Source organism: Talpa europaea (genome assembly GCF_964194135.1).
Source record: "Talpa europaea genome assembly, chromosome: 7".
NCBI lineage: Eukaryota > Metazoa > Chordata > Mammalia > Eulipotyphla > Talpidae > Talpa > Talpa europaea.
The window spans coordinates 2,714,499-2,737,676 of record NC_140074.1 but is presented as its reverse complement, the minus strand read 5'-3'; the positions used below and the strand labels follow the sequence as shown (position 1 = coordinate 2,737,676).

The 23,178-nt window shown below is 66.2% G+C and overlaps 2 protein-coding genes across 9 annotated transcripts; one reads left to right on the top strand and one right to left on the bottom strand.

Moving 5' to 3' along the window:
• Positions 1–579: 579 nt before the first annotated feature.
• POMT1 (protein O-mannosyltransferase 1) lies at positions 580–11,823 on the top strand (the record flags this gene model as incomplete). Of its 4 annotated transcripts, XM_084236748.1 has the most annotated exons (19): positions 580–701; positions 1,626–1,732; positions 1,896–1,946; positions 2,467–2,613; positions 3,068–3,179; positions 3,496–3,561; positions 3,658–3,751; positions 3,828–3,983; positions 4,433–4,563; positions 4,802–4,897; positions 5,784–5,876; positions 6,776–6,872; positions 8,293–8,385; positions 8,569–8,689; positions 8,988–9,085; positions 9,395–9,508; positions 10,026–10,152; positions 10,700–10,877; positions 11,338–11,823. In XM_084236748.1, the coding sequence occupies 19 exons, from the start codon at positions 580–582 to the stop codon at positions 11,510–11,512; spliced, it is 2,178 nt and encodes a 725-aa protein (XP_084092874.1). In that variant the 3' UTR covers positions 11,513–11,823. The 4 variants fall into 4 exon arrangements, with proteins under 4 accessions (XP_084092874.1, XP_084092875.1, XP_084092876.1 ...); XM_084236749.1 differs by lacking the exon at positions 5,784–5,876; XM_084236750.1 differs by lacking the exons at positions 8,569–8,689; positions 8,988–9,085.
• A 744-nt stretch (positions 11,824–12,567) lies between these two features.
• Positions 12,568–16,261, bottom strand: UCK1 (uridine-cytidine kinase 1). 5 transcript variants are annotated; one of them, XM_084236093.1, is made up of 7 exons: positions 16,063–16,261; positions 15,562–15,721; positions 14,904–15,008; positions 14,572–14,706; positions 14,248–14,492; positions 13,377–13,425; positions 12,568–12,989 (listed from the first exon to the last, which is right to left on the bottom strand). In XM_084236093.1, the coding sequence occupies exons 1-7, from the start codon at positions 16,165–16,167 to the stop codon at positions 12,808–12,810; spliced, it is 981 nt and encodes a 326-aa protein (XP_084092219.1). In that variant the 5' UTR covers positions 16,168–16,261; the 3' UTR covers positions 12,568–12,807. The 5 variants fall into 5 exon arrangements, with proteins under 5 accessions (XP_084092219.1, XP_084092221.1, XP_084092223.1 ...); XM_084236095.1 differs by having other exon boundaries at positions 14,398–14,492; XM_084236097.1 differs by having other exon boundaries at positions 14,398–14,492; positions 14,572–14,645; positions 14,912–15,008.
• Between the last annotated feature and the right edge of the window lie 6,917 nt (positions 16,262–23,178).

Here is a 23,178-nt window from a genome sequence, read left to right as displayed (position 1 = left end):
CGCAGGCTCGGCGAGTCGAGCGTCGAGCGCGTGATCCGCGGCGCGGGGCGCCGAGCGGCGTCGACCTGCGCGCGGCCGGACCCCGCAACGGCCTGCGCTCCCCGCGGCTCCAGGGGCGCCGCGGCCCCGGCGGGACCGACCGGCCGGAGTCAGTGCGAGCCGCGCGGGGCCGGGGCGGGAGCGCGGCCGAAAGCCGGGGCCGGGGACGACGGGCTCCAGGGCACCTGGCCCGGGGCGGGGGGCGGGGGGGTGTCGGGGGGCGCCCCAGGGCGACTCCTGGGACGGCCCGGGAAGGGGGGTCCGGGAAGGGGGGTCCGGGAGGGGCGGGCCGGGGGGCGGCCTCCGGGGCGGCGCCGCCGCGGACGCGGGCGCGAGGGGCTGGGCCGGGGCGGGCGCCGCGGCCGGGCCCAGGTCCGCCGCGGCGCTCGCCCCGCCGGGAGGCCGGCCCGCCCCGCGCCTCTCCCGCGCCGCCCACCTGCGCCGGCCTCCGGGGCCCCGCGGCCTCCCGAGCCCGCGGCGTCGCCCCTCACTCCCCGCCCGGCCTTCATTTCCAGGCGCCCCCGGCCTGCGCTCTGCGAGATGCTGGGGCTCCTGAAGCGCCCCGTGGTGGTGACCGCGCGCGTCAACCTGAGCCTGGCGGCGCTGGCGGCGGCGGGGCTGCTGAGCCGGCTGTGGCAGCTCGCCTCCCCGCGCGCCGTGGTGTAAGCGGGGCCCGCCGGGGTGGACCCCCGCTCGGCGCCTCGGTCCCGGGGAGCCCGGCCCGGCAGCGTGAGCGCGCGGGGAGCGCTGGTCTGACGGCGGGCGTCTCTGCGCTTGGGGCACCTGGGGCGGGTGTCTCTGGCGCCGGGTCTGTCCCAGGAGCGCGCCGGCCCCGGCGCCCGAGGCTGGAGGAGTTTGGAAGTCGGGCTCTGCCCCCCCCCCCCCCCCCCCCCCCCCCCCCCCCGGCGCTGCGGTGGCGGAGGCCCCGGCCCCTGCGATCACGGGGCCGCTTCTCACCTGATGGGCCCCGCGTGTTCTTTTCCACTTCACTCTCCGTGGTGGAAGGTGCCAGACATGCCAGAGTACGGAGATGGCGGCGTGACCGCCACTCGCCCCTCAGAGCCGCCCTCCCTGGGGTGGGTGGTTTTTAAGTGAATCCGACAAATTGGCAGAGCCGGGTGGTGCCCGCGCCATACCACCGCCTCACCCTGGCTCCCGGCCCCATCACTTTGCCTCCTCAGCTGCCCTGCGGGTTCATTTTTGCATTTCTCTTTCCCTTTCACACTGGTTTCCTGGGGCACCAGGTCCCAGGTCTGACTCTGCGCAGAGGTGCCGGTGGATGGGCCCAGCCCCACGGCTATGAGGCCGCTCCACGGGTGGGCTCACGGTGCACCCCTAAATCAAAAACTAGGGAGAGAGTCAGTGTCGGGCAAACTCCCCGAGGGCCCAGCTGTTTTTGGTGGATTTTCCTTCCTGTCCTGGGTGAAGAACGCGTGTGGGGATGTTCGGGCTTGGGGCGAGACTGGGGTGGCCCCTGCTGGGGCCCCTGAAGTTGTTCAGGGTCGAGCTGGCCCGTGTTTGCCTTGGAGCTGCTTGTGCGTGGTGGAGTTTTCCAGTTGAATGTGGCACGGGTTTTGCTTTTTCAGCTTTGACGAAGTGTATTACGGGCAGTACATCTCCTTTTACATGAAGCGGGTCTTCTTTTTGGATGGCAGCGGACCCCCGTTCGGCCACATGCTGCTGGCCTTGGGAGGTAGGACTCCTGTCCAAGAGGGGGAGCCCTTTGAAGGCTGTGGTGGGGTTCCTTGGGCGGAGGACGTGTCTGGTGCTCATGACTCACTCACCGTCCCCTGCGCCCTTGGTCCTCGGGAAGTGTTTGCAAAGTGGGCCAGTTGCTGACGAGCCTTCTGTTTCAGGTTATTTAGGCGGATTTGATGGTAACTTTCTGTGGAACAGGATTGGAGCAGGTAAAAGGCCATTTTCATTCCCCACCTTCATTGGCACGTACCGCAGCGGGAGGTGGTGCCGCTCAGAGGGACTGGCAGCCGCGGGGTAGCGTCTGGAGGGAGGGTGGGAGGGTGCATCTGAGTCCACGTGAAAGACACCTGCCGCGTCCGCTCATGTCCTGGCATCTCCCACTGTGAGGGCTTTACCTGCACTGGGCACCCAGGGTACCTCACCTGGCAGCCACTAATGAATATCTTCTGTGCGTGCTCTTCGAGTGTTGCCGGAGTCTTGGAAGTAGACGGGGTGAACTTATAGATGGGTAAAGCAGGGGTGAGTCTCAGAACCCCTAGTTGGCACCGTGCTTTCTAAGAAGCTGGTTCTGAGCCCTTCCCTGCAGTCTACACGTGCTGGCCCGGCGTCGCCCCACCTGGGAGGCTGGCGTGCTGGTCTGTGAGCACGACACACTGTGTGCCACACAGCCGCTGCCCGTGGAGGCGGGGTGTGCACCGAGCACAAGCCCGCCGTGTGCCTGCCTTGCAGAGTACAGCCCTAATGTGCCGGTGTGGTCCCTGCGCCTGCTGCCCGCCCTGGCCGGGGCGCTGTCCGTACCCCTGGCCTACCAGATCATATGGGAGCTGCGCTTCTCCCACTGCACCGCCACGGGAGCGGCCCTGCTGCTGCTGATAGGTGAGCCCTGGGCCCGGCCTGGGGGGCTGGGGGTCACCATGCCCGGGCTGGGGAGCCGAGCCACGTGTTCAGACCATCATGGGGGCAGTGGGGAGGGCGGACCGAGCACCGTCCCACCACCAAGCAAGCCCCTCATGAAACATACCTGCCCCTGCCCGCACCGCCCCCAGGCCTTGGCCAGTTGAGACGGACGGGGAGCTGCTGGGGAGACAGGGAGCACTCGTTTCTGAGGGACGCCTCCCGTGTTTTAACATTCTCGGCCATGCACGGGCAGCGTCACCTCTGCAGATGACAACCGGACCAGAGGGGCTCAGGGACAGGCCTCACCCCTGAGCATCTGCCCTCCTGGTTCTGGGCCTGGCCCCTTCCAGCCCCTTGGCTGTGCTGTGGCGCCCAGGACGTGTCCCCCGCTGGGCGCACCCTCACACCGCCACCTTGCCCCGTTCCTTCGCAGAGAACTCGCTGATCACTCAGTCGCGGCTGATGCTCCTGGAGTCGGTGCTTATCTTCTTTGACCTCCTGGCAGTGCTGTCCTTCCTCAAGTTCTCCCGCTCCCAGAGACACAGGTGCGGAGCAGGATGTGCGTCTCCTGGGCAGCGAGAGGAGAGGCCTGGTAGCTTCCCGTCTTGGGGGAGTTGCTCACTTAAAGTCTCCCCGGTCGCCTAGATGGGCTCTGACCTCATGAGTCCACCCTCATTTCTCTGTGACTTAAATCACCTGAAAAAGTTCTAGCTGGAAAGAATTCTGGCGGACTGATGTTTGAGGGTGTGCTGGTGCCTGAGTTTGGGGCAGGCAGTGGCCCCAGCTGGCAGCCCGCGTCCTCGCTGGCCTTTGTGGGGTGCTGTGTGAGCTGCCCCTTTCCTGCTCTCCTGCATCTCCCAGGCCCTTCTCTCTGAGCTGGTGGTTTTGGCTGACGCTGACTGGGGTGGCCTGCTCCTGCGCCGTGGGGTAAGTGCAGGCCGCACGGAGGGTCCCCGCCTGCCGACCCGCCCGTGTCCTCCTGCCAGGTCTCACTTGAGTTTCCCCTCGACTGTGTCCTTTCAGCGTGAAATACGTGGGCATCTTCACATACCTGCTCGTGCTCAGCGCTGCTGCCGTGCAGGCCTGGCGCCTCATAGGGGACCGGACCTTGTCCAACGTAGGTGCTGCCCATGGGCGGTGCACTTGGGGGGGGCCTTCTGGCGTGGGAGCTGCAGCACCCCTGCTCCCCGCAGGTGCGGGTGCTCTGCCACCTGCTGGCCAGAGTGGGGGCCCTGCTGGTCATCCCGGTGGCCATGTACCTGCTTTTCTTCTACGTCCACCTGAGGCTGCTCTACCGCTCTGGGCCGCACGACCAGATCATGTCCAGTGCCTTCCAGGCCAGCTTGGAGGTGAGAAGTGGGCCCAGGCCGCAGACGGGAGGGCAGCGCCGGCTCGGTTTTCCTCTGTAAGCGCTACCGAGCGAGCTTCGGAGGACAGCCCGGATGAAAGCAGCGGGCGCGGGCTCGTCCTCCACGCGGTGACGGTGTGGACGGGCGGGCAGGGCTGGCTGCCTGGGGCGGGGTGTGGTCAGGCGCCTCCGGGCTGGCAGCCGCTCACCGGCGCCCCCGGCTGTGCTGTGCGACAGGGCCGGCACCCCGCTTCTGCTCGTGGGGCGGGTCAGGAGGGAGGCTGAGGGGTCACGATGCATGTGGAAGGATTGGCTGAGTGCTCGGCCCCTCCAGGGTTAGCTTCCGGGGGGCCGCAGCCTGAGTGGGTGTGGGGACAGGCAGGGCCGAGGCCCCGCAGGGAGCTGGCTGCCCGGGATGCCCGCTCCCGCCAACACTCGCCTCTGTCTTAGGGAGGCCTCGCCCGGATCACGCAAGGCCAGCCCCTGGAGGTGGCCTACGGGTCCCAGGTCACTCTGAGGAGCGCCTTCGGGAAGCCGGTGCCCTGCTGGCTGCACTCCCACCAGAGCACCTACCCCATGATGTAAGCCCGGCCGCTGCCTCCCCGGCTGCCGCTGCCGGCTCTCACTGCCGGTCCAGGCGCCAGGGAGTCGCGGCTTCGATTCTGACGACCCCGCGCCCCTCTGTCTCAGTCCGACCCGCCCCGCTCGGGCTGCTCCTCCTCGAAACTGCTGTTTGTCCTGATCTTTCCCGAACACCTTGCGGGGCAGTCCAGGGGAAGGCTGGGGGGAGGTGTTGACCCCGCACCCACCCTCTTGCAGATACGAGAGCGGCCGAGGCAGCTCCCACCAGCAGCAGGTGACCTGCTACCCCTTCAAGGACGTCAACAACTGGTGGATGGTGAAGGAGCCAGGGAGGTGCGTGCGGGTCCCGGCTGGGCGCTCCCTCTGGGCCTGGCTGGCTCCCTTGCCCTGTCTGCCGCGCCCCCTCTAGCTTGGCTTCCAGCGCTTTGCTGCATGTCCCCAGGTCGGGCCTAGGTGGTGCTGGGTGACCTGCTAGCTCCCTGTGTCCCCCCAGACACAAACACCAGCCCCTCGAGGGCATTCTCTTGCTCAGGCCTCCCCCGTGGAGGCCCCACCTCCACTCCTCCAGGCCTCCCGACTCCACCAGGCTTCTGTACCGATCTCCACCCCCTTCCCAAGGCCAGCTCCGCTGCTCCTGCCTTCCCCCATCCTGGTCCAGCCGTCCCTACGGTCGCCCTCCTGCTCAAACCCTTCCCCAGCTTCCATGGCCCTTTGTCTGGAATGAGACCCTGCACTGTGGCCTGCAGGCCTAAAGGTCTGGCCCGTCCAGCTCTTCGGCAGGACAGACGCCCACATGGCTCCTCATGTGCTAATGCGGCTGGAACTGTCCTCCTAGAACCTGAGGCCCAGCTCCTCCAAGACTGCACGCCCACTTCCGCGCTGCCACTGTCCACTTGGGCAGTCTCGTGGGGGCAGCAGCCATGCCTGGCTGTCCCTCCATGTGCTTCGGACCTCACAGCCCCTGTCGGCTTTTACCGAGTGACTGTTGCGGGACAGCGAGTCCAATACAGAGCAGCTGGCACAGGGTCCTGGCGAATGGACCCGCCTTTGGAAAGTAACCTTAGGTTTCCAGAAGATCAAGTCAAGTGTGTGTTCCATTTACACACGAGTTTACCTTGTAGCAGCTCCAAACCAGCTGAGCAGATCCCTCCACATGAACACCTGGAACCCTTGGTCCCCGAGAAACTGGCACCACCAGCTGCACCCCCATGTCTTCCAGGCACCAGCTGGTGGTGAGCAACCCCCCGAAGCCTGTGCGGCACGGCGACATCGTGCAGCTGGTCCACGGCATGACCACCCGTGTCCTCAACACGTGAGTGTCCCAGGAGGCGGCTGGTGCACTCCACGGGGGCCGAGACAGCTGAATGCTTTCTGCAGAGAAGGAAGTGTGGGCGCTGCTCGGAGGGTACCTGCCCCCCACAGGCCAGCTAGGGGAGCCTCCTGCTGCCGGGCTTCACCCTCACCTGCCTGCTCCTTGGAGCCCCTCCCCTGCAGCTCTTGCAGCCCCTCCTCCCCAGTGCCCTGCACCCCGCTCGGGCGCCAGGGCCTCCAGCCTCTGGCCCCTGCTCCTGAAAGCATGGCCTCCTGGATGCTCACCTCTTGCTCCCGTCCCACGTTCCCTACAGCAGGAAACCCCATCATCTTGGCCTTCAGAACTGACCCCAGGCGAGGCCACTTCCTTCTCCCTTCGCTCCACCATCTGTCTTTGCTGTTCCTTCGTCCTGTGCGCTGGGAACTGGCTCCCTGACCCCCTGCTCCTGGCAGCCCCACCTGCCAAAACCAGTCTGCTCGTTTCTTCTGGAGCCCCCCCAAAGTGACGTACCACCCCTCCCTGGCAGCGGGCCCTCGGCCCGGCCACCAGCCTCCCTGGCAGCCCATCCTGTGCCCCATCCCCTTGGGGCCTCACACTTGCTCCGGCGCCCGGGACGCTCTGTGCGACGCCCGTGCCCACCGACTGGCTTTGCTCGGGCCGCTTCCTGATGCTGCCCTGGCCCATTCTGGTGAAGGCGTCACCTGCCGACGGCCTGTCTGGGCCGCAGGGATTGTCCTTGCCAGTCTCCAGGCCTTGCTGTGGCCGCTCTCCGGGCAAGAGAGTGCAGGGCCGAGCGTTCACCAAGGGCCCTGGCAGGCAGGATGCTGAGTGAGCGGCGGGACCTGCTCGGGGGACTGGTGTGGCTTCGCCTGTCCATAGGCCTGGCTTTGGTCCTGCAGGCACGACGTGGCGGCCCCCCTGACCCCTCACTCACAGGAGGTGTCCTGCTACATCGACTATAACATCTCCATGCCTGCGCAGAGCCTCTGGAGGCTGGTGAGTCCCGGGGCACTGGGCGCGAGGCTTTCTCTCCGCAGAGCACCTGCAGCAGCCAGAACAGCCCTCAGCTGGGTGGGGCTGGGGGGTGGCTTTTGGCACAAAAAGTCTGTGTTTTCTCAAGAAGAGACGCCCTCGCCAGGGACCCGGGGCTCTGGTGGTTTCCTGTGGACAGCCCGTGGCGGTGCTCTGGCTGGGCTCTGTGGCCAGCCCGCCAGAGCCGGGGGCTTCCTGGGCACGAGGAGCCACGGGCTCGGCCTCACACCCCCCTTCACCAAGGGAGACGGTCTCGGTCGCCTCTCAGCTGGTATTAGCAGTTTCCCTCCGCCGCCGTGCAGGTGGGCGGGTCCCGAGGCAGCTGGACCTGTGGGGGACTGTTCACGCCACCAAGGGACCACACGCCACTGACACCCCTGGTGCTTCAGAGCTCACGGGACATGCTGGGAAGCAGGCAGGGGCCTGGGCCTGCACTTGCTCAGCGCCGGGGCGTGGCTGCAGCCACAGCCAGCGGTCGTGTTGGGTGGTCTCCCAATGAGTCCAGTCTCTTCCCGGGCTCCAGTTGGTTCCGCTGCTCCCACTTACCAACCTCTCCCACCGCCTCGTGGTTCTCAGCAGGGTGAGGGTCCGCTTGCTGCAGTGTCTGCCGAGCAGGGTCTGCACCCTGGTTGGCGTTTGTGTGGGCAGCCCCTCTGGCCCGTGGCCTCTGGTCAGCCACTGGACTGACCGCTGCTGCCACCTCCTCCCGGAGTTCTTGCCCTGGTGGGGTGTCTGCAGCTGCCCATGCCCGTGGGAGCTTTGGATGGACACTGAGCTGCAGGCGCCCCCCGCCCCGCTCCCCTCTCTGGCTGCCAAGAGCTCAGGGCTGATCCCTGCATTCTCCATGGTCCCTGCCGGTGGCACCTTCAGCCCAGGCTCCCACATGTGCAGGAACCAGTGCTCAGGGGACAGTAAGGGTGAGGCTGACCCCTCGTGCTCCCACTGGGCGCCTAGGTCTTCTGGTCCCCTTGGTGGCCACACGCCTTCACAGGGCCGTCAAAAGTCAGGAGACTCCAATGAGTTAAGCGAGGACCAGCCAAGCGCCTTCCAGGTGTCAGTGCTTCGTCACCACGGTCAGGACCACAGGGACAGGTGCTCTCGGGCACGGCCTGTCCTCCCTTCATGGACCCTCCTCTGCGGGCCGAGCCCCGAGCCAGGGCAGGTGTGCTGAGGCACACCCACCCTCCAGTCTCCGCTGCTGAGCCCCCCACGGCCTGTGCGGCTGCAGGAGCTGCCGTGCCTCCCTCACCTGCCCCTCCCGGCCTCCAGCACCCAGGTGCCCCTTGTTCCTCCCGCAGACAGTCACTTCCGACGGCCGGTGACTGGTTTTTGCTTGTAACCTGAAGGACGTGAGGGAGGTGACGGACAGGCCCTGCTCTTACAGGACATCGTGAACAGGGAGTCGGACACGGAGATCTGGAAGACCATCCTGTCGGAGGTGCGCCTGGTGCACGTGAACACGTCTGCTGTCCTGAAGGTAAGAGCTCCGCTTGGCTGGGCCCGGCGCAAGCTGTGGGCTCCCGGCATCCACGCAGGACTCGTGGCTCAAGACTGGGCCCAACGGGGGGCTCCCTGAGGGTTCCTGCTGATGCGCTGGGGCTGGGCTTTCCCTTCACCCCATGGCTATCCCGTCACCCTGTATCTACCTCGGTTTTGACAGCTGAGTGGGGCGCATCTCCCGGAATGGGGCTTTCGGCAGCTGGAGGTGGTGGGGGAGAAGCTGTCGCGGGGTCACCACGAGAGCATGGTGTGGAACGTGGAGGAGCACCGCTACGGCCAGAGTGAGTCCGGGCCACGTCTCGGGGAGGGCTCTGTGGCCGGGGGCGGGCTCGGGCGCCGCGGCAGGCTCGGTTCCTCCAAGCAGCCACAGCCAAAGAGACTCCGAGAGCTCGTTGAAGGCAGAGTGAGCGGAGCTTTCAGTTCTTCCCCTGGGGGTGCAGTCGTGGATTGGGGGCTGCATGGAGCCCTATGGCTTGGGCTGTCTGAAAGGTGGGGCGTCAGGTTTTCATCGAGCAGCGCTGTTGCCGTGAGCACCCTGGCCTCCTCCTCACGTTCTGTTGGGCTCTGGCGTGTTGTCAGGCCAGGAGCAGAAGGAGAGGGAGCTGGAGCTGCACTCCCCGACGCAGGCGGACGTCAGCCGCAACCTGAGCTTCATGGCCCGGTTCTCAGAGCTGCAGGTGCGCCGGGCGGGGGCGGAGGGGCGTGCGGCTGCTCCTGGGGGCAGGCTCCCAGCAGGCAGGTGCTGCCATGGCCCGTGCCTTTCCAGAGCTGGAGGGGCACATGCACCCTCACCCCGCGGCCTCGGGACAGGGTGGGTGGAAATGGCACCCTAGAGAATCAGAACTGGGAAATCTACGTCCTGAACCAAATCAGGTGGGGCCTGGAACCCCCAGCTGGGCACCTTCTGGGGCGCAGCCATGCGGGAGGCCAGGGAAGTGGGGCTGGGGTCCCCCCGCGGGCGGGCCACTGACGCCGGGGCCTCGCAGTGGAGGATGCTGACGGTGAGAAGCGATGAGTCGGAGCACAAGTACAGCTCCACGCCGCTGGACTGGGTCACCCTGGACACCAACATCGCTTACTGGCTGCACCCCAGGACCAGCGTGAGTGGAGCAGCTGTGGCCATGGCCCCCGACCCCTGCCCCCGAGTGTGTTTGTTGCGTCCTGGGGCCCCGCGGCTGGCCTCTCAGGCTGGCTGCTCGGGCCAGCCCTCTCTCAGGGCCCGGGGGCAGGAGCAGCTGTGCTGCCGCTGTGGGAACACCCTGACCCCGTCCTGGCAGGGAAGATGCACCCGCTGGCCTCGGCCTGCGCCCCACCCGGCGCTTCCCACTGCTGGGTGTCTAGAGCCGTGCGCGGCGGGGTGGGTGCCCTCACAAGCTCACTGCGGCTGTCTGGCCCTGGGGCCCTGGGATGACCTTTGGGCCCTTGGCGCTGGGCTCTCCCCCACCCAGCGTGGCAGGACACCCCGTGTGCCGGGTGGAGCTGGACACCCTTGCGGAGCAAGTCAGTCCTCCTGCCGACAAAGCCCCATCTATCCTGTTTGCAGTTTTAACTTGCAAAATGGCCACCTTAGCCCTTTTCTAGAAAAGGCCTCAGCTCTGTGTGCCCGCCCACCCGCAGGCGCAGATCCACCTGTTGGGGAACGTCGTGATCTGGGCTTCGGCCGGCCTGGCCACGGTGGCCTACGCGCTGCTCTTCCTCTGGTACCTGCTCAGACGCCGCAGGGGCATCCACGACCTGCCCGAGGGTGGGTCTTCCACCCGCCCCAGAGCCCTGCAGAGCTGCCACCCCAGCCACACCCAGCCCCAGAGACAGTGTAGCTCGGTTCCCATGTTGCCTTGGTGGCTCTGCAGGGGGTGCAGCGCTGGCTGGGTCTCTGCCGCCCCAGCGGGGGTGCAGCTGGTACTCGCAGGATGATGTTTGCAAGTGAGGAAAACCACCTCCAAACAGAAAAAGAAAACGTGCAAGGCAGGGCGGCCTGGCATGGGAGCGTGGCTGCTGGGGACTGAGCCGCCCTCTCCCTGCAGCCTGCCCCTCGGGTCCGCGCAAATGTGGCCCCTTGCGGTCCCAGGGCAGCCAGGGCTGACTTGGTGTCCCAAGTGCTTTAGCCCAGCTGGCTGGGGACCCCAATAGTAGGCACATGGGGCTGGCCTGCCTCCCAGGACCACTTTCTGCAGAGGGATGGGTGGAAACCACACGGAAGAGGAGCTTTTAGACAGTCTCTGCCTCCCGCAGAGCCAGTGGGAGGGCGTGGTGAGAGCAGAGTGGAGCAGCTGACTCCGTCTCTCCCCCAGATGCCTGGCTGCGCTGGGTGCTGGCTGGGACCATGTGTGCAGGGGGCTGGGCCGTCAACTACCTGCCCTTCTTCATGATGGAGAAGACACTCTTCCTTTACCACTACCTGCCAGCACTCACCTTCCAGATCCTCCTTCTGCCCGCGCTGCTGCAGCACATCAGTGAGCACCTGTGCAGGTAGGGGCTTAGCCGCTGCACCCCGGGTCTGTTCAGTCAGCCCCACCAGGGAGGGGCCAGGCCACGGCCGGGTATGCAAGTCGTTGGTTCAGTGGGGCCAGGACTGGCTCAGTTTGCATGAAAAATGGGAGTCGAGAGGGCAGAGTCAGGGCTAAATGTGGATGAAGCTGCTGATGTGGCTGGGAAAGGCAGGGGACAGGAATGCGGGTGTTCTGGAACAGTCAGCCTGCGATAATGACGAACCAGAACGTTCTGTCAACCGGAGTGAGTCGTGGAGGCGTGGACTTCTCGCAAATCAGGAACCTTATGTAGCTCATGTGGTGTGATGTGAGGGGTTAGGGACAGTTGAGCTAAAGCAGAAGGTTCTAGCAGTGGGCGAGGCGGCCGAGCTAGCGCATCAGGTGGGCTGAAGGGGCGGCAGGGAAGGACGGGGGCTGGAGCCCATGCTGCCGCCGTGCAGGTCCCAGCTCCAGAGGAGCCTCTTCCACGCCCTGGTCGTTGCCTGGTTCTCCGCCGCCTGCCAGGTCTTCAACACGCTGCGTCCGCTGACCTACGGGGACAAGTCACTGTCACCCGGGGAGCTCAAGGCCCTGCGCTGGCGAGAGAGCTGGGACATCTTGATCCGAAAATACTAGCAGGACGCGGACACAGCGAGGAACCCCTGGGCTGGACAAGGTGGCATCTCGGTCCTGCGTGCCTCAACGGGGGGCCGGCTGGGCTGGTGCCAGCTCCCCTCCTGAGGGGCCTTTGAGCAGTTTCCTTCTTCCTGGCAATAATGACGCCCTTTGGGTCGTCGCTTCTGAGGCCCTGGGCCAAGGCACGCTGTGTGCGTGTGGCCTAGCATCAGACTCGCAGCAAAGGCAGGGAGGTGGGGTCAGCACCCCTGGCCCTGCTGAGCTGGGCTGTCCCCAGTGGCCCTCGAGGAAACACCCTGGACACAGCTGCTCAGGTCCAGCAGCTCTTGAGCAACAGGCCTGCGGTCAGAGCTCAGTCCCCGTCGTGAGGATTGGCTTGTCCTGCCACGGGGCCCGTGACCCCTGCCAGGGCCTTCTGCTGACACGTGGGCGCAGCCTCTTGGACTGCCTGGCCTGCCGCGTGGAGTCCTTGTACTGCGTTGGCCTTTTCATAAATACAATTAAAACAGCGACAATTTGACATTTGTTTTTGCTGTTGTTTATTTTCTTCCCCAAAGGGCACGTTAAGTTTTACAAAACTGCCAGTGGGCCTCAGAACCAGCCACGAGCCCTGTGCCGCCAGCTGCTAGTAACGGCTTGAGTGTGCGGCCGTGGGGCCGGGTGGGGAGCGCGGGCAGCACGGCACCCGGGGCTGCACAGCTGGCTCCGGGCAGCGGCGCACACACTGGCCAGAGGGTACATCTGCACGGGGCAGCCCCGGGGGCCTAGACCAGGAGACCCCCCCACCCACCCCGCCGAAGGAGCTCTGCAGCTGCTGAGATCAGCGCGTCTGTGGACGGACACGACCAGCCAGTGGGTCACAAAACTGGACCGCGTCACAAGGAGCGTGGCGCATCAGAGAACAAGTGAAAACATTGGGATGTACAACGTGTAAAAAAGCAAAGTAACACCTCCTCCAAAGGTTCAGTTAGACGTGAGCCAGGTTCTGGAAAAAGCACCTGCTGTGGGCTCACCGTCAAACACTGTGCAGCGCCCAGACCGGGCTGGTCCCTCCACGTCCCCACTGGGCCCACACTCCTCCCGCATTCGGCGACCCGTGACCTAGACTCCACCCGCCTGACGTGGGGCTGCAGGTGTCCTACGGACTGATGCGGCCTACGGGTCGCCCTGGCTGGGGGGGGGCCTGGGTCCCTGCCTGGATGCTGAGAGGTGCGGATGTGTTGGCGGGCAGGCACTTCCCGCCCCAGGCCCGAAAAGCGTGTCTGCCGGGGGCCCTTGGGGGTAGCACCCCCTTCTCAGTGGGGTCGGCTGCTCGACTCCAAGTGCGATCGTTTGCCTGTGGCCAGCACCCCGGGATGGTCTCCTGGCTCTGGAAATGTCCTCTTGCAGCTCCGCCCGTTGGCGCCCGCTCGATGCCACTTGCAGAGGTCGCCGTTGAGAATATCCTGGATGTGCTGCACGATCAGGTTGATGGCGACTGTGGGGACAAGGCAGGTGAGCGGTGGCTGGCCCCCCACGAGGCTCTTGGCCAGCACCTGCGGGCATGGGGGCGTGTGGGCATGGGGCCTGCGGGCAGTGGCTCAAGCACAGCTCTCAGTGGGCAGAACACCACCCTGGCTTGGCCTGCAAGGGTTTCCATGAGCTAAGAACTCTGGATTCCCTGACAGACCCAGGGATCTTGCCGTAGCTCTGAGATACGACCGACACGCGGCACGGCACCCAGACAGCGTGTGCAATGGGTGATCTTTTGAAAGCACACGTGAGACGTGTGCCACAAATGGACATGCAGGCCTCACACACAGGGCTTCTTGGAGAGGCGTGGAGCCAGGACGCCCCCACCGAGGGCCGTCTTGGGCGTCCTTACCCATGTTGTCAACCCCGCGCGGGATGATCACGTCAGCATACTTCTTGGTCTGCAAGGCAAAAAGGAGGGGTTGGAAGGCTCTGCCCCCCAGAGACACTGCTCTGGGCTAGAAGCAGCAGCAAGGAGCTGGCCAGGCGCCCGCACGCCTGTGCCCTGGCCAACGGGGCAGGGCTTCGCGGGCGTCCTCGGGCAGAGCAGGCAGGCGACCAGAGGAGCCGGCTTCTCTCCTGGGGTCTTGCAGAGGCTCCCAGAGCCCGCTCTTTCCCATGAACCCGCCGTGGGCGACAGCTCCAACTCTGTTCTGGGCCACAGGCGGGGCCCTTCCCGCCACAGGACCTGCCAGAGTGAGGGCCCCTGTGCAAGAGGCCGGCCGGGATGGTGGCCCCGACGTGTGGCTACCTAAGGCCTCGGGCCGAGGCTGGGGCCCGTCCTCTCGGATGAGCTGTCCAGTCTTTTACCATAAACCGCCAACTTCGCCAAGTGTCTCCAAGGACAACAGAAAGACTAACAATTTACTTTTCTAATTATTTTCCAGAAACTTCAGAGAACATTAATGTTTTAAAAAGCAGGGGGTTCTTTAAATAGCAGACAGAGCTCATCTGCCCTACTTTTCTGAAGCAGGAGCCAGGCCCTGGTTCCTCTGTGCTGTGTCTGTGTCTCCAAGCGCAGTAACAGTCACGGTTCTTCAGCGCCCCCAGTCCTACTGAGCCAGGGCTGGGATGGAGGCAAAGCCAGCGCCACCCCTCCCTGCAGCTGGGCCGGCGGGGCGTGGGGAGGCCTGCTGAGTGTCTCCCAACTGCAGGCACTGTCTGGGGCGGCGGACGGACAAACCCCCACCCACCCACCAAGGTGGGAACGAAGGAGGGGAAACAAAAAGCAGGGGGGCAGCAGTGAGGTCTCCGGGGCTCTCCCGGGCGAGGGAGGGGAAGCAGAGAAGGCAGTTAGAGCCCAGAGCTGGCTGCTGGGTGTTGGAGCTCCCAGGCGAAGGGAGGATGGGCATCGAGAGGAAAGAGGGGCGCACCGGCAGGCAGAACTCCTCGAAGGCCGGCTTCACGAAGGTGGTGTACTGCGTCAGGATCTGCTCCAGGTCCCGCCCTCGCTGCACGTCCCGGAGCACTGGGGAGACAGGGCGGGGCACCTTCAGCCTCCGCAGGGCAGCCTGTCCTGGCTGGGCAGAGACCAGCGCCCGCCTCACCTCTTCGTGACAGCCTGACGTCGGAGTCGGTGTCCACGAAGAGGCGCAGGTGGAACATGTCCCGGATCTCCTGGCTGTAGAACACCAAGATGCCCTCAAACAGAACCACGTCCGCCGGGTAGACCACCGTGGTCTCTGGTAACCTGTGAGGTGGGACCAAGAAATGGGCCCTGGTAGAGGCACAGGTGGATGGGGCCCGGCACTGAACGGACGATGGTGGGGGAGGGGCATCCCCAGAAAACCCTACCACAGGGCCTGCTCGGACACTGGCTGGCAGCTCCGGGGCGCCCTGACCAGCTCCCAGCCCACAACCACTCTCCCCCAGGAGCCACCTGCTTGCCTGGAGTGCGTCACGAAGTCATAGGTCGGCACCTCGACAGTTTTGCCCTCCACGATGTTTTCCAGAGTCCTGTGCATCAGGTCGTTATCAAAAGCATCTGCAGGGATGGAAGAGGTAAGACAAGCAGGTGGCTCTTGTGCTGGGGGCCGCGGGGTACGCCAGCCACAGCTGGGTGCAGGTGGGCCAAGGACCCTCAGGAATGTCTGCAAGGGACAGCGCCGGTCCTGTCCTGGCTGCCCTGGGGCAGTGGCAGTGCTCAGGCTGCTGCCCTGGAGGTCTGAACACAGGCCCGTGCGGGCAGGGAGGGAGGGAAGGAGACGTCTCCCCCACCTCTGCCCACCCCATCTCCGCCTGAGCCCCTGACCAGACCAAGAGACAAGCTGCCCCCCCAAGCACCCTAGGGCAGGTGTGGAAACAAAAGGCCAGGTGGGCAGTGGGGTATGCCCAGAGCCCCCACAGTGGGCAGGAGTGGACACACCCACGGCCGCAGTCAAGGCAGAGCCGTGGTCTTCAAGGCCCGAGTGGGCTTCCTGCCAGGCTCCAACTGAACCAGCGGCCCCTGCCAGGCCACCCAGGGCCCGGGACACTGGGCAAAGGCCGCAGACTAAGCGGGGTAAATGTGCCCTTCAAGGCCGGGTCTCCATAGCTACCTGGGTGGTCGAAATTGTACTGTCCCTTCAAGGCCTTGGCCTTCTGTTCCGTGGTCAGGACCTTATAGAACCGGTCTTGGCTCAGAATGACCAACTTCCGCTGCCTGTGGTCGACTTCGTTCTGTCCCAGCAGCTCCATGATCTTCTCGCACACGGTGGACTGGCAAGGCAGGAGCGGGAGGCGGCCTGCGGCGTCCACCCCGGGCCGCGGGCCTCCCCCCGGGCCTCCCGCGGCCCTTTCCGCCCAGCGCCGGCCTCAGGGACCTGACCCGCCACCCACGGGCGGCCCGGGGGCCAGCGACAGGTGGGGGTCGGCAGGAGGCCGCGGGGCACGGGCCTGGCGGGGCCGACCCGCGCCCCCAGGGCCCCGCCCCCTCCCCGCTGCACCCCACGCCCGGCGGGGCGCCCCTGCGGCGGGCGGCCTCCGCTCTCGGCCGGCGGGCGCCGGGGCTCCCGGAGCGGGGCCGCGTCGGGGAGCGGCCGGGGCCGCGCAGCCCCTACCTTCCCGCTGGCGGTGCCGCCGCTGACCCCGATCAGGAAGGGCCGCTGGTGGGGACGGTCGGCCTCGGCCGCGGCGCCCTCGCCGTCGCCGCCTCCCGACGCCATCGCGGGTCCCGGGGGCGCGCATGGGGCGCCCGCCTCCCGCCGCCGCCCCCGAACAGCCGGGCCGCCCGCCCCCGCGCCGCGCCAGGAGCCGCCCCCCCGGAGCGCCACTTCCGGGCGGCGCGGGGCGGCGCGGGGCGGCGCGGGGCGCGCCGGGAGTTGTAGTCCGCCGGCGGCGCGCATGCGCGTCCTGGGCCGCGTGCTCCTGCGGGAGACGGACGGCGTCGGGCTCTCCCCGCCGAGGGGCCCCTCCGTGCCCGCCTGGGGCCCCGGGCACGAGCAGCCGGGGGACCAGCGGGCCCCGGGCCCCCCCTCCCGCAGCCGGGGGGACCGAGGGGGAGGGCGGCTTAGAGGGCGCTCGGGCAGCTGCCGGCCGAGAAGGCGGAGACCGGCCGGCCCCGCGCCCCTCACCCCGCGGCGGCCCCGCGCCCCGCGCCCCTCACCCCGCGGCGGCCCCGCGCCCCTCACCCCGCGGCGGCCCCGCGCCCCTCACCCCGCGGCGGCCCCGCACCCCGCGGCGGCCCCGCGCCCCGCGGCCGCGAGTGTTCGGGGCTGCGGAAATGAGCCGCGCGGCCCGGGGCCGCAGGGTGTGAACCCGCGCGGGAGGGGTGCAGGCAGCTTCTGCGGGGCAGGGGGCGCAGGGGGACTTGGGCGTCCTGAGCCCCGTGGGCCTGGGCTGGGAGGCCGAGGCGGGGCGGGGGGCACGGAGGGCCACCCCCTCGGCAGGAGACGCCGCAGGGCTTCAGGGCCTGCTCTGCTCCGGGCTGGCGTCCCAGGCTTGCCTCTGCCCCCCCCCCGCCCCCTCCCCGTGTGATCCCTCGCTTTCCTGAGCCCCCCAGGGCCCCCGTTGCAGGGGTGAGGCGGGGAGAGCTGGGGAGAGGCTGGAGAGACTGCCCTTTCTTACCCACCGGTCCTGGAGGAGGGGCGGCGCAGGGGCCTCCCAGGGAGGCCAGGCGGGTGCAGAGGGTCGGGACCCTGGCACCGGCCTTTATCAGGGTCCTGGGTGGGGTGTTTTGGGGTTCCCAGGCTAGAGCCCTATTGGTCAATTCAAAGCAAAGGAGCAGGGTGGGTGAGCCCCACAGGGTCCTTATCTAAGGGGTGCACCTGGCGGAGAGGCCCTGGCAGGCAGGGACACGGCACTAGGGCGGGCGTGGTGGCTGGAACCCGCGGGCTGGGGTGGAAGGCGCTCCCTGCTGTTGGCTTCAGGTGCTGGGGCCGGCTGGAGGCCGCAGCAGGCCTGCAGCAGCCCAGCGGGAGTAAAGGGCTGGGCGTGGGCGGGCCCCCAGGACTGTCTTCTGTATCTGTCACCCACCCTCACGAGGCCAATGATTCTTATTTTATGATTTTTGTATCCTTAATGCCATGGCATTCGGGGGTCTCTCGGGACTTCAGCACGTAGGCTCACTACCCAGCCCAGACCACCCAACTCCCGTGGAGCCCAGCACCCCATCCTTGCCAGCCACCCTTTCCAGCATCCATTCCCCAGAGCTGTGCCACCCTCCTCGGCAGCCAGGCCAAGCGCCCCACCTCTGTTCTCAGTGACATTCCTCCCCAAAGTACCTAACGGGTCGGCTGTTCAGCCAGAGAGAAGCGGTGGTGGCAGGCTCTGGCCTGGCCGACTGGTTCCACCTGGCACAGGGAGCCCCGTGGTGGCCAAAGGAGCAATGGGGGTGAGCTCTGCAGCTCCCGGGACCTGGGCTTCTCAGAACCAGGGGAGGCAGAGCTCACCAGGCTCACCCTGACTTCATCTGGACGTCTCCGCACCTGTCCTCACGCCTCCCCAGCCCCTCAAGGTCTCAGCTACCCAGCCTGCCCCTCCGCCTTGGCCAGGCGGGTCTCAGCACTGAAGAGCAGACCAGGAGCTGGCGGGTCAGGCAGCGTTTATCGCCGTGTCCCTGCTCACAGAAGCATCCAGACTCGTTGTAGAAAACACGTGACACGCACCCCTGAAATCACCCCCCATCCAGAGGAAACCATGGTCTTACCGCTGGGGCTTGACCCTCCTGTGGCCAGTTAGTGGCGAGACAGGGCTGGTTACCTAACTTGAGCAGCAGGAGGGCCCTGACGCCCCGGCCCTGTGAGGCGGGCACTGCTGCCTCCCCGATTCCCTGGTGAGGACACTGAGGAGCAGAGGGATGATTGTGACCTGGCGCCCCTGGCCGTGGGCTGCAATTGGACTCCATCAAAGGCTGAGCTAGGGCCTCCCTGGTGGCCTGGGGGTGAGTCAAGTCTATCACTACTGAGGCCTGAGTTCCATCCTCAGCCAGGGAGCTACCCACATGGCACAGCAGACCTCTCCTGTCTCCCCGCTGCTCCCCTCAGCAGTGGATTTCAGTCAGTCTGCCTGTTCTGCTCCCCACTCTGTCTGTCCTGGGGAATCCTCTCACCCTCCGCACCTCTGACCTGCACCCCAGTTCTACACACACACAAAGCTGAGCTAGCAGAAGTCAGCACGGCCCTGGGGCATCCGGGCACTCTAGACCCAGGATGGGCAGAATCTAGCAGGAAGCGCCATCTCGGGGCCTCGGGTAAAGAAGAGCCTCACCCAGTGTCCGGAGCACAGGTGCCACCAAGGGGCCAGGACCAGCGCGTTGTGGGGAGTAGGAAGCCAGGTACAGCAGCGGGTTCCAGAACTGGCCGCCTGCGCTGCTGCAGCCTGAAAGGGAGCGCCCCGGAGTGGCACTGGAGCCGGCCGCGGCTCCCAGGGAGACAGAGGGGCAGCCCTAAGAAGGTGCAAACCCTCCAAACGGGAGAACCCCCCTCGGGGGCTCCGGCACTCAGCCCCAGGAGCTGCTTGTGGGCAGGGTGAACCCAGTGGGTGGTGGCATTTTACCACCCTGGGCCACCCACAGGGCTCAGGCTGCGAGCAGTGGTTCCCCCGCCACGCGCCCCAGGGCAGGCGGCCCCTGCTCCAGGGCCGCGGGGAGGAGCACAGGGCCCATGGGCCAGCTCCGGCGCCGCGGCCCCTCCAGCTGCGGCCTCAGAGAGGCGGGTGGATTGGGCGCCGGGAGCGCGGAGGGACCCCCGGGTCGGCTGGGGGCTGGTGGTCCCCGGGCCCATCAGCCACGGGGCTGGAAACGCGCCGTGACACTGGGGGCCGAGCATAGACGGGGCAGGCGCCGGCTCGGGGCTCGGGGCTCGGCCTCTCAGGCTCGGGGGTGGAGGCCGCGCTGGCTCTGACCCGCCGGCGCTGGGCTCCTGGCCTGGAGGGACGCGGGCCGTCCCTGCCTCTGAAGCAGCAGCAGCGTCCTGCGGTGACCCCCGCCGAAGGGGAGAGGCCGCCGGGCCTCGCCGCACCTGCCTCGGGCCTGCCTCTCACCCCGCCCGGACACCGGGGCGCCGGCACGCAGGGTCTGGGCCCCTCTGAGAGCCGCTCCCGACTGCCCGGCACCGCCTCCCTGGCTGCTGCCCCCCGCCCTGGGCTGCTGCCCGTGGCTGCCCGGCCCAGCGTCCGGTGCCGTCCACCCCGACCTCGGGCAGGGCCGGGGCTGCCCCGCCGTCTGGGCGCCTCTCGCCGCGGTGAGTGGATCCCGCCCGAGGCTGTGGCTCAGGCCCTGGGGGGGGGGGGGCGGTGGCGCCATCTTGGATGAGCGGCCTTGGGCTTCTGGGCACCGCGGGCGCTCTCGGGCACGAGCGCCGGCCTCCTGTGGCCTGGGGAGCTTTGTCTCCCGCTCAGCAAACCCCGCCGTGCCCCGGCCTGAGCCGTCTTGCCGTTGCGCCCTGGGGGGACCTCCCCTGGGCGTCCTGTGGCGCCTGTAGCTCCACGGAGCTCCCCCCGCAGCACTGTTTCACCCCCACTCCCCTTCACGGCCCTCGCCGGCCATCAACGTGGGTCCACAGCAGGGACGTCGTGGGCCCCTCAGGCGACAGACCGGGCGCGGCCCGGCGCCTGCTCCTGCAGATGCGAACTCGCGGCCCGACGCTCACCAGCAGGAGGACGCGCGTTCTACAGGCAAGTGTGCCACAGCCACGCTCCCCTCGCCAGACCCGCGTGCCGTGTGCCGTGTGCCGTGTGCCGGCCGCGCCGCCCTCTGGGAACGCAGCCCCTCAGCGGCTGCTTCTAGTTCAGCCATTTCATTGCTGCCCGCGAATGTGCGCCCGTGGGTGACTCGCCTCCCCGCCCTCCCCGCCCTCCCCGTGGCTCTCGGGGCGCTGTCAGCAGCAGCAGCTCTCTGGAGTAAATGGCAGAGATGGGGTGCAAAGTCTTGGGGTGTCAGGACGTCAGGGAGTGGTCACCTGCCGCAAAGGCCCCTTCCAGGGCCTCTCCCGGCCCGCGTGTGAGGGCGGCGGCTCCGCCACCCAGGGCGCTGGGGTCGGGCGGCCCCGAGCAGGAGCCCCTGGCGCTTTGTGGATTTCTGCTCTCGGCTTTTTACTCCTCAAGCATTTGGGCTATGGCTGTTCCTTTCCGGCGCCTGTTCCTGTCGCGTGAATGCTTCCTGTCGTCTCCGAGGACTCTCGGGAGGGTTTCTCGAGTTTTTCTCTCGCTGCCGCCTCCGTTTCCTCAGTCGCCTTTTCCATTCGCTCTGTCAGCTGAGCGGCTTCGGGTCCGCGTGGCTGACCCGCACTCACTTGGGCCGGGGGGACCAGAACCGCGGGTAGAAGCCCCGAGCCTGCGTGAGGCTTGCTGGGAGCTTTCATGAGGAAGCCCTGCTGGTTCTGTAGGTTTTCCCTCGGGCTGGTCGTACCCCAAGAGCGACTCTTCTGCTTGGCTGCCTGGCTGGGGGAGGCCACCGCCCGCTTTCTGGGCACCAGCAGCCCCCCAGCCCCTGGTTCAGGAGGCAACGTTTTGTCGCTGACTTGTCGCTTTTACGGTGGCCTTGAAGTTCCCTTTCTAACCCCGACCTCCTGCTCCCGTGGCTCACGCGGGGACGGTCCCTCCTGGTGCTAAGCGCGGGGGGTTCCCCTTCTCGGCTTTGTCTCCTGTCACCTCCGAAGCCAGCTCCTTGGCTAAACGGCCCGTTGGCTCTCCACGCTCCACGTGGCTTCTGTCTTCTGGCTGACTCCGGCTGGCCCGCCACACACCCCGAGCTCAGCCCAGGCCCGCCGCTGCGCCGCCTCTCCCTGGAGGTCTGTGGGCCCGTCTCGGGGGTGCTGTCTGTGGGAACCCTGTCCACAGGTGTGGGTCGTGTGACACCAGAGTGATTTAACTTTTGCTTGGGATAAATACAAACTCTTCCTTGGAACCATGTTTTTTATTTTTAAAGATTTATTTATTTATGCAACAACAACTGGGGTACAGGCCAGAGGTAAGGGGGTGAGAGGACTCACCAGAGACAGAGTGGGGAACAGAACCGGAGGATCGACTGAAATCCACTGCTGAAGGGAGCAGCGGGGAGACAGGAGAGGTCTGCTGGGCCACGTGGGTAGCTCCCTGGCCAGGGATGGAACTCGTGCTGCAGAGGCTGGAGACAGCTTCACAGTGCTGAGGCTTCACCCCTTGTGCCACCAGGGAGGCCCGCCAGGCGTTTTATTTTAATTGAAGCCCCGTGGTTTACATGCGGGTCCGTGTTTTGGAAGTACAGGATCAGCGCCCCCAGGGTAGGCACCTTAGCACACCCTAGTTCTCACCCTAGTTCAAGGCCCCCATAGTCCACCACAGACCCTCGCCCGCTCCCCACCCTTTCCTCACTCCTCCCCTCGGCGTCAGTCTTAGTGTAGGGGTGTCAGGCCCAGGGGAGGCTGAATTTGAACCCCAACCCATGGGAGACTCAGGCCTGTGCTTACCGTGAATGGGGGAGCTGGGGAGTGTGTAGACAGGCCGTCAGGAACTGGGTGCCCCCAGCCCCAAGGCCATGGAGCAATCCGCCCACGAGTCACTCTGAATCAGGAACCGTCGGTGGGAACCCGGCGGGCGCGGCGCCCGGTCAAGCGTGGAATGGCCGGCCCCCCTGCGCCGGGACCGCGCGGCTGACGTGACGCCCGGGGCTGGTTCTAGGACGGGCCGGGTGACCTGGGAGGCCCCACGGGCCCCAAGCGATCGGTGAGCGGACACCCACCCCCACTCCTTGCCCCTCGGTGGCTCCCCATTCAGCACCCCTGTCCCTTCAGAGAGCTGTCCTGTCCCGCCGTCCTCCTAGCTGCCGGGGACCAGCCTCCGGCAAAATGTCGTGTCGGGGGTTCCTGAAAGGGTGAGACGGCGTCGGCGAAAACGAAAGGGCTGAGGGGAAGGGGACGAGGCAGAATGAGGAGACACCGACACTTGGTGAGGGGCTGGTGTCTTCTGCCCAGACTCAGCAGGCCTTTATTTATTTTTAGTAAGCAGAAAAAAAAATACCTTGTCCTGTGTAAAGCAGAAACAATGAGTGTATTTTATTCCCATGGACTACCGGCTCCTGCGGGTCCCAGCTAGACGGCAGCCTTCCAGGTTGATAGATAAAAAACCAGACCTAACACTAGAACTGATTATTTCAGCTGGACAATCGCCTGAGACAGTGGAGAGTCGTCAGTACAGTGGAGGGCGTCAGCAGGCTGCAGTTGCTTGCGGTCTACTGATACATAGAATTTATTGCCTAATGTACTTTTTTGATAATTTTTTTTTTTTATGACCAAGAACAAAAAATGAAGGAGGGCCGCCCCGGTGGCGCAGTGGTTGAGCGCTGGGTTGGAAGGCTGCCTGCAGCGCCGGTTCGATCCCGGGCCGCCGGGCGAGGGTCCCGCATGGCGCGCAGACCTCTCCTGCCGCCCGCTGCTCCCCTCAGCGGTGTCCTTCGGTCCTTCTGCCTGCTCTGCTCCCCGCTCTGGCTCTGGTGAATTCTCTCACCCTCCCGCGCTTCTGACTGTGCCCAGTGCTTGCATCAATAAATAAATAAATAAATCTTTAAAAAAAAAAAAAAATGAAGGAATGTTAGATTTTCAGCCCCACGGTGTGAGGCCCTTTACCTTCGCTGCTTGCCAGTGTCTTCCTGGCTGGGGCATCAAGGCCCCCTGCAGCCCTGACCGATCAGTAAGTCACCTGCTTTTCTGTGACAGTCTGGATGGTGAATTCTTTCCTCCCTAAAGAACAAGCACGTACCC

Excerpts from the sequence above, each read along its gene's own strand:
- UCK1 (XM_084236093.1), bottom strand. The coding sequence starts at position 16,167 with ATGGCGTCGGGAGGCGGCGACGGCGAGGGCGCCGCGGCCGAGGCCGAC. Across the intron at positions 14,493-14,571 it reads CGTCAGGCTGTCACGAAGAG|TGCTCCGGGACGTGCAGCGA; the intron begins GTGAGGCGGGCG and ends CTGTCTCCCCAG. Across the intron at positions 12,990-13,376 it reads GCGCGGGGTTGACAACATGG|TCGCCATCAACCTGATCGTG; the intron begins GTAAGGACGCCC and ends TTGTCCCCACAG.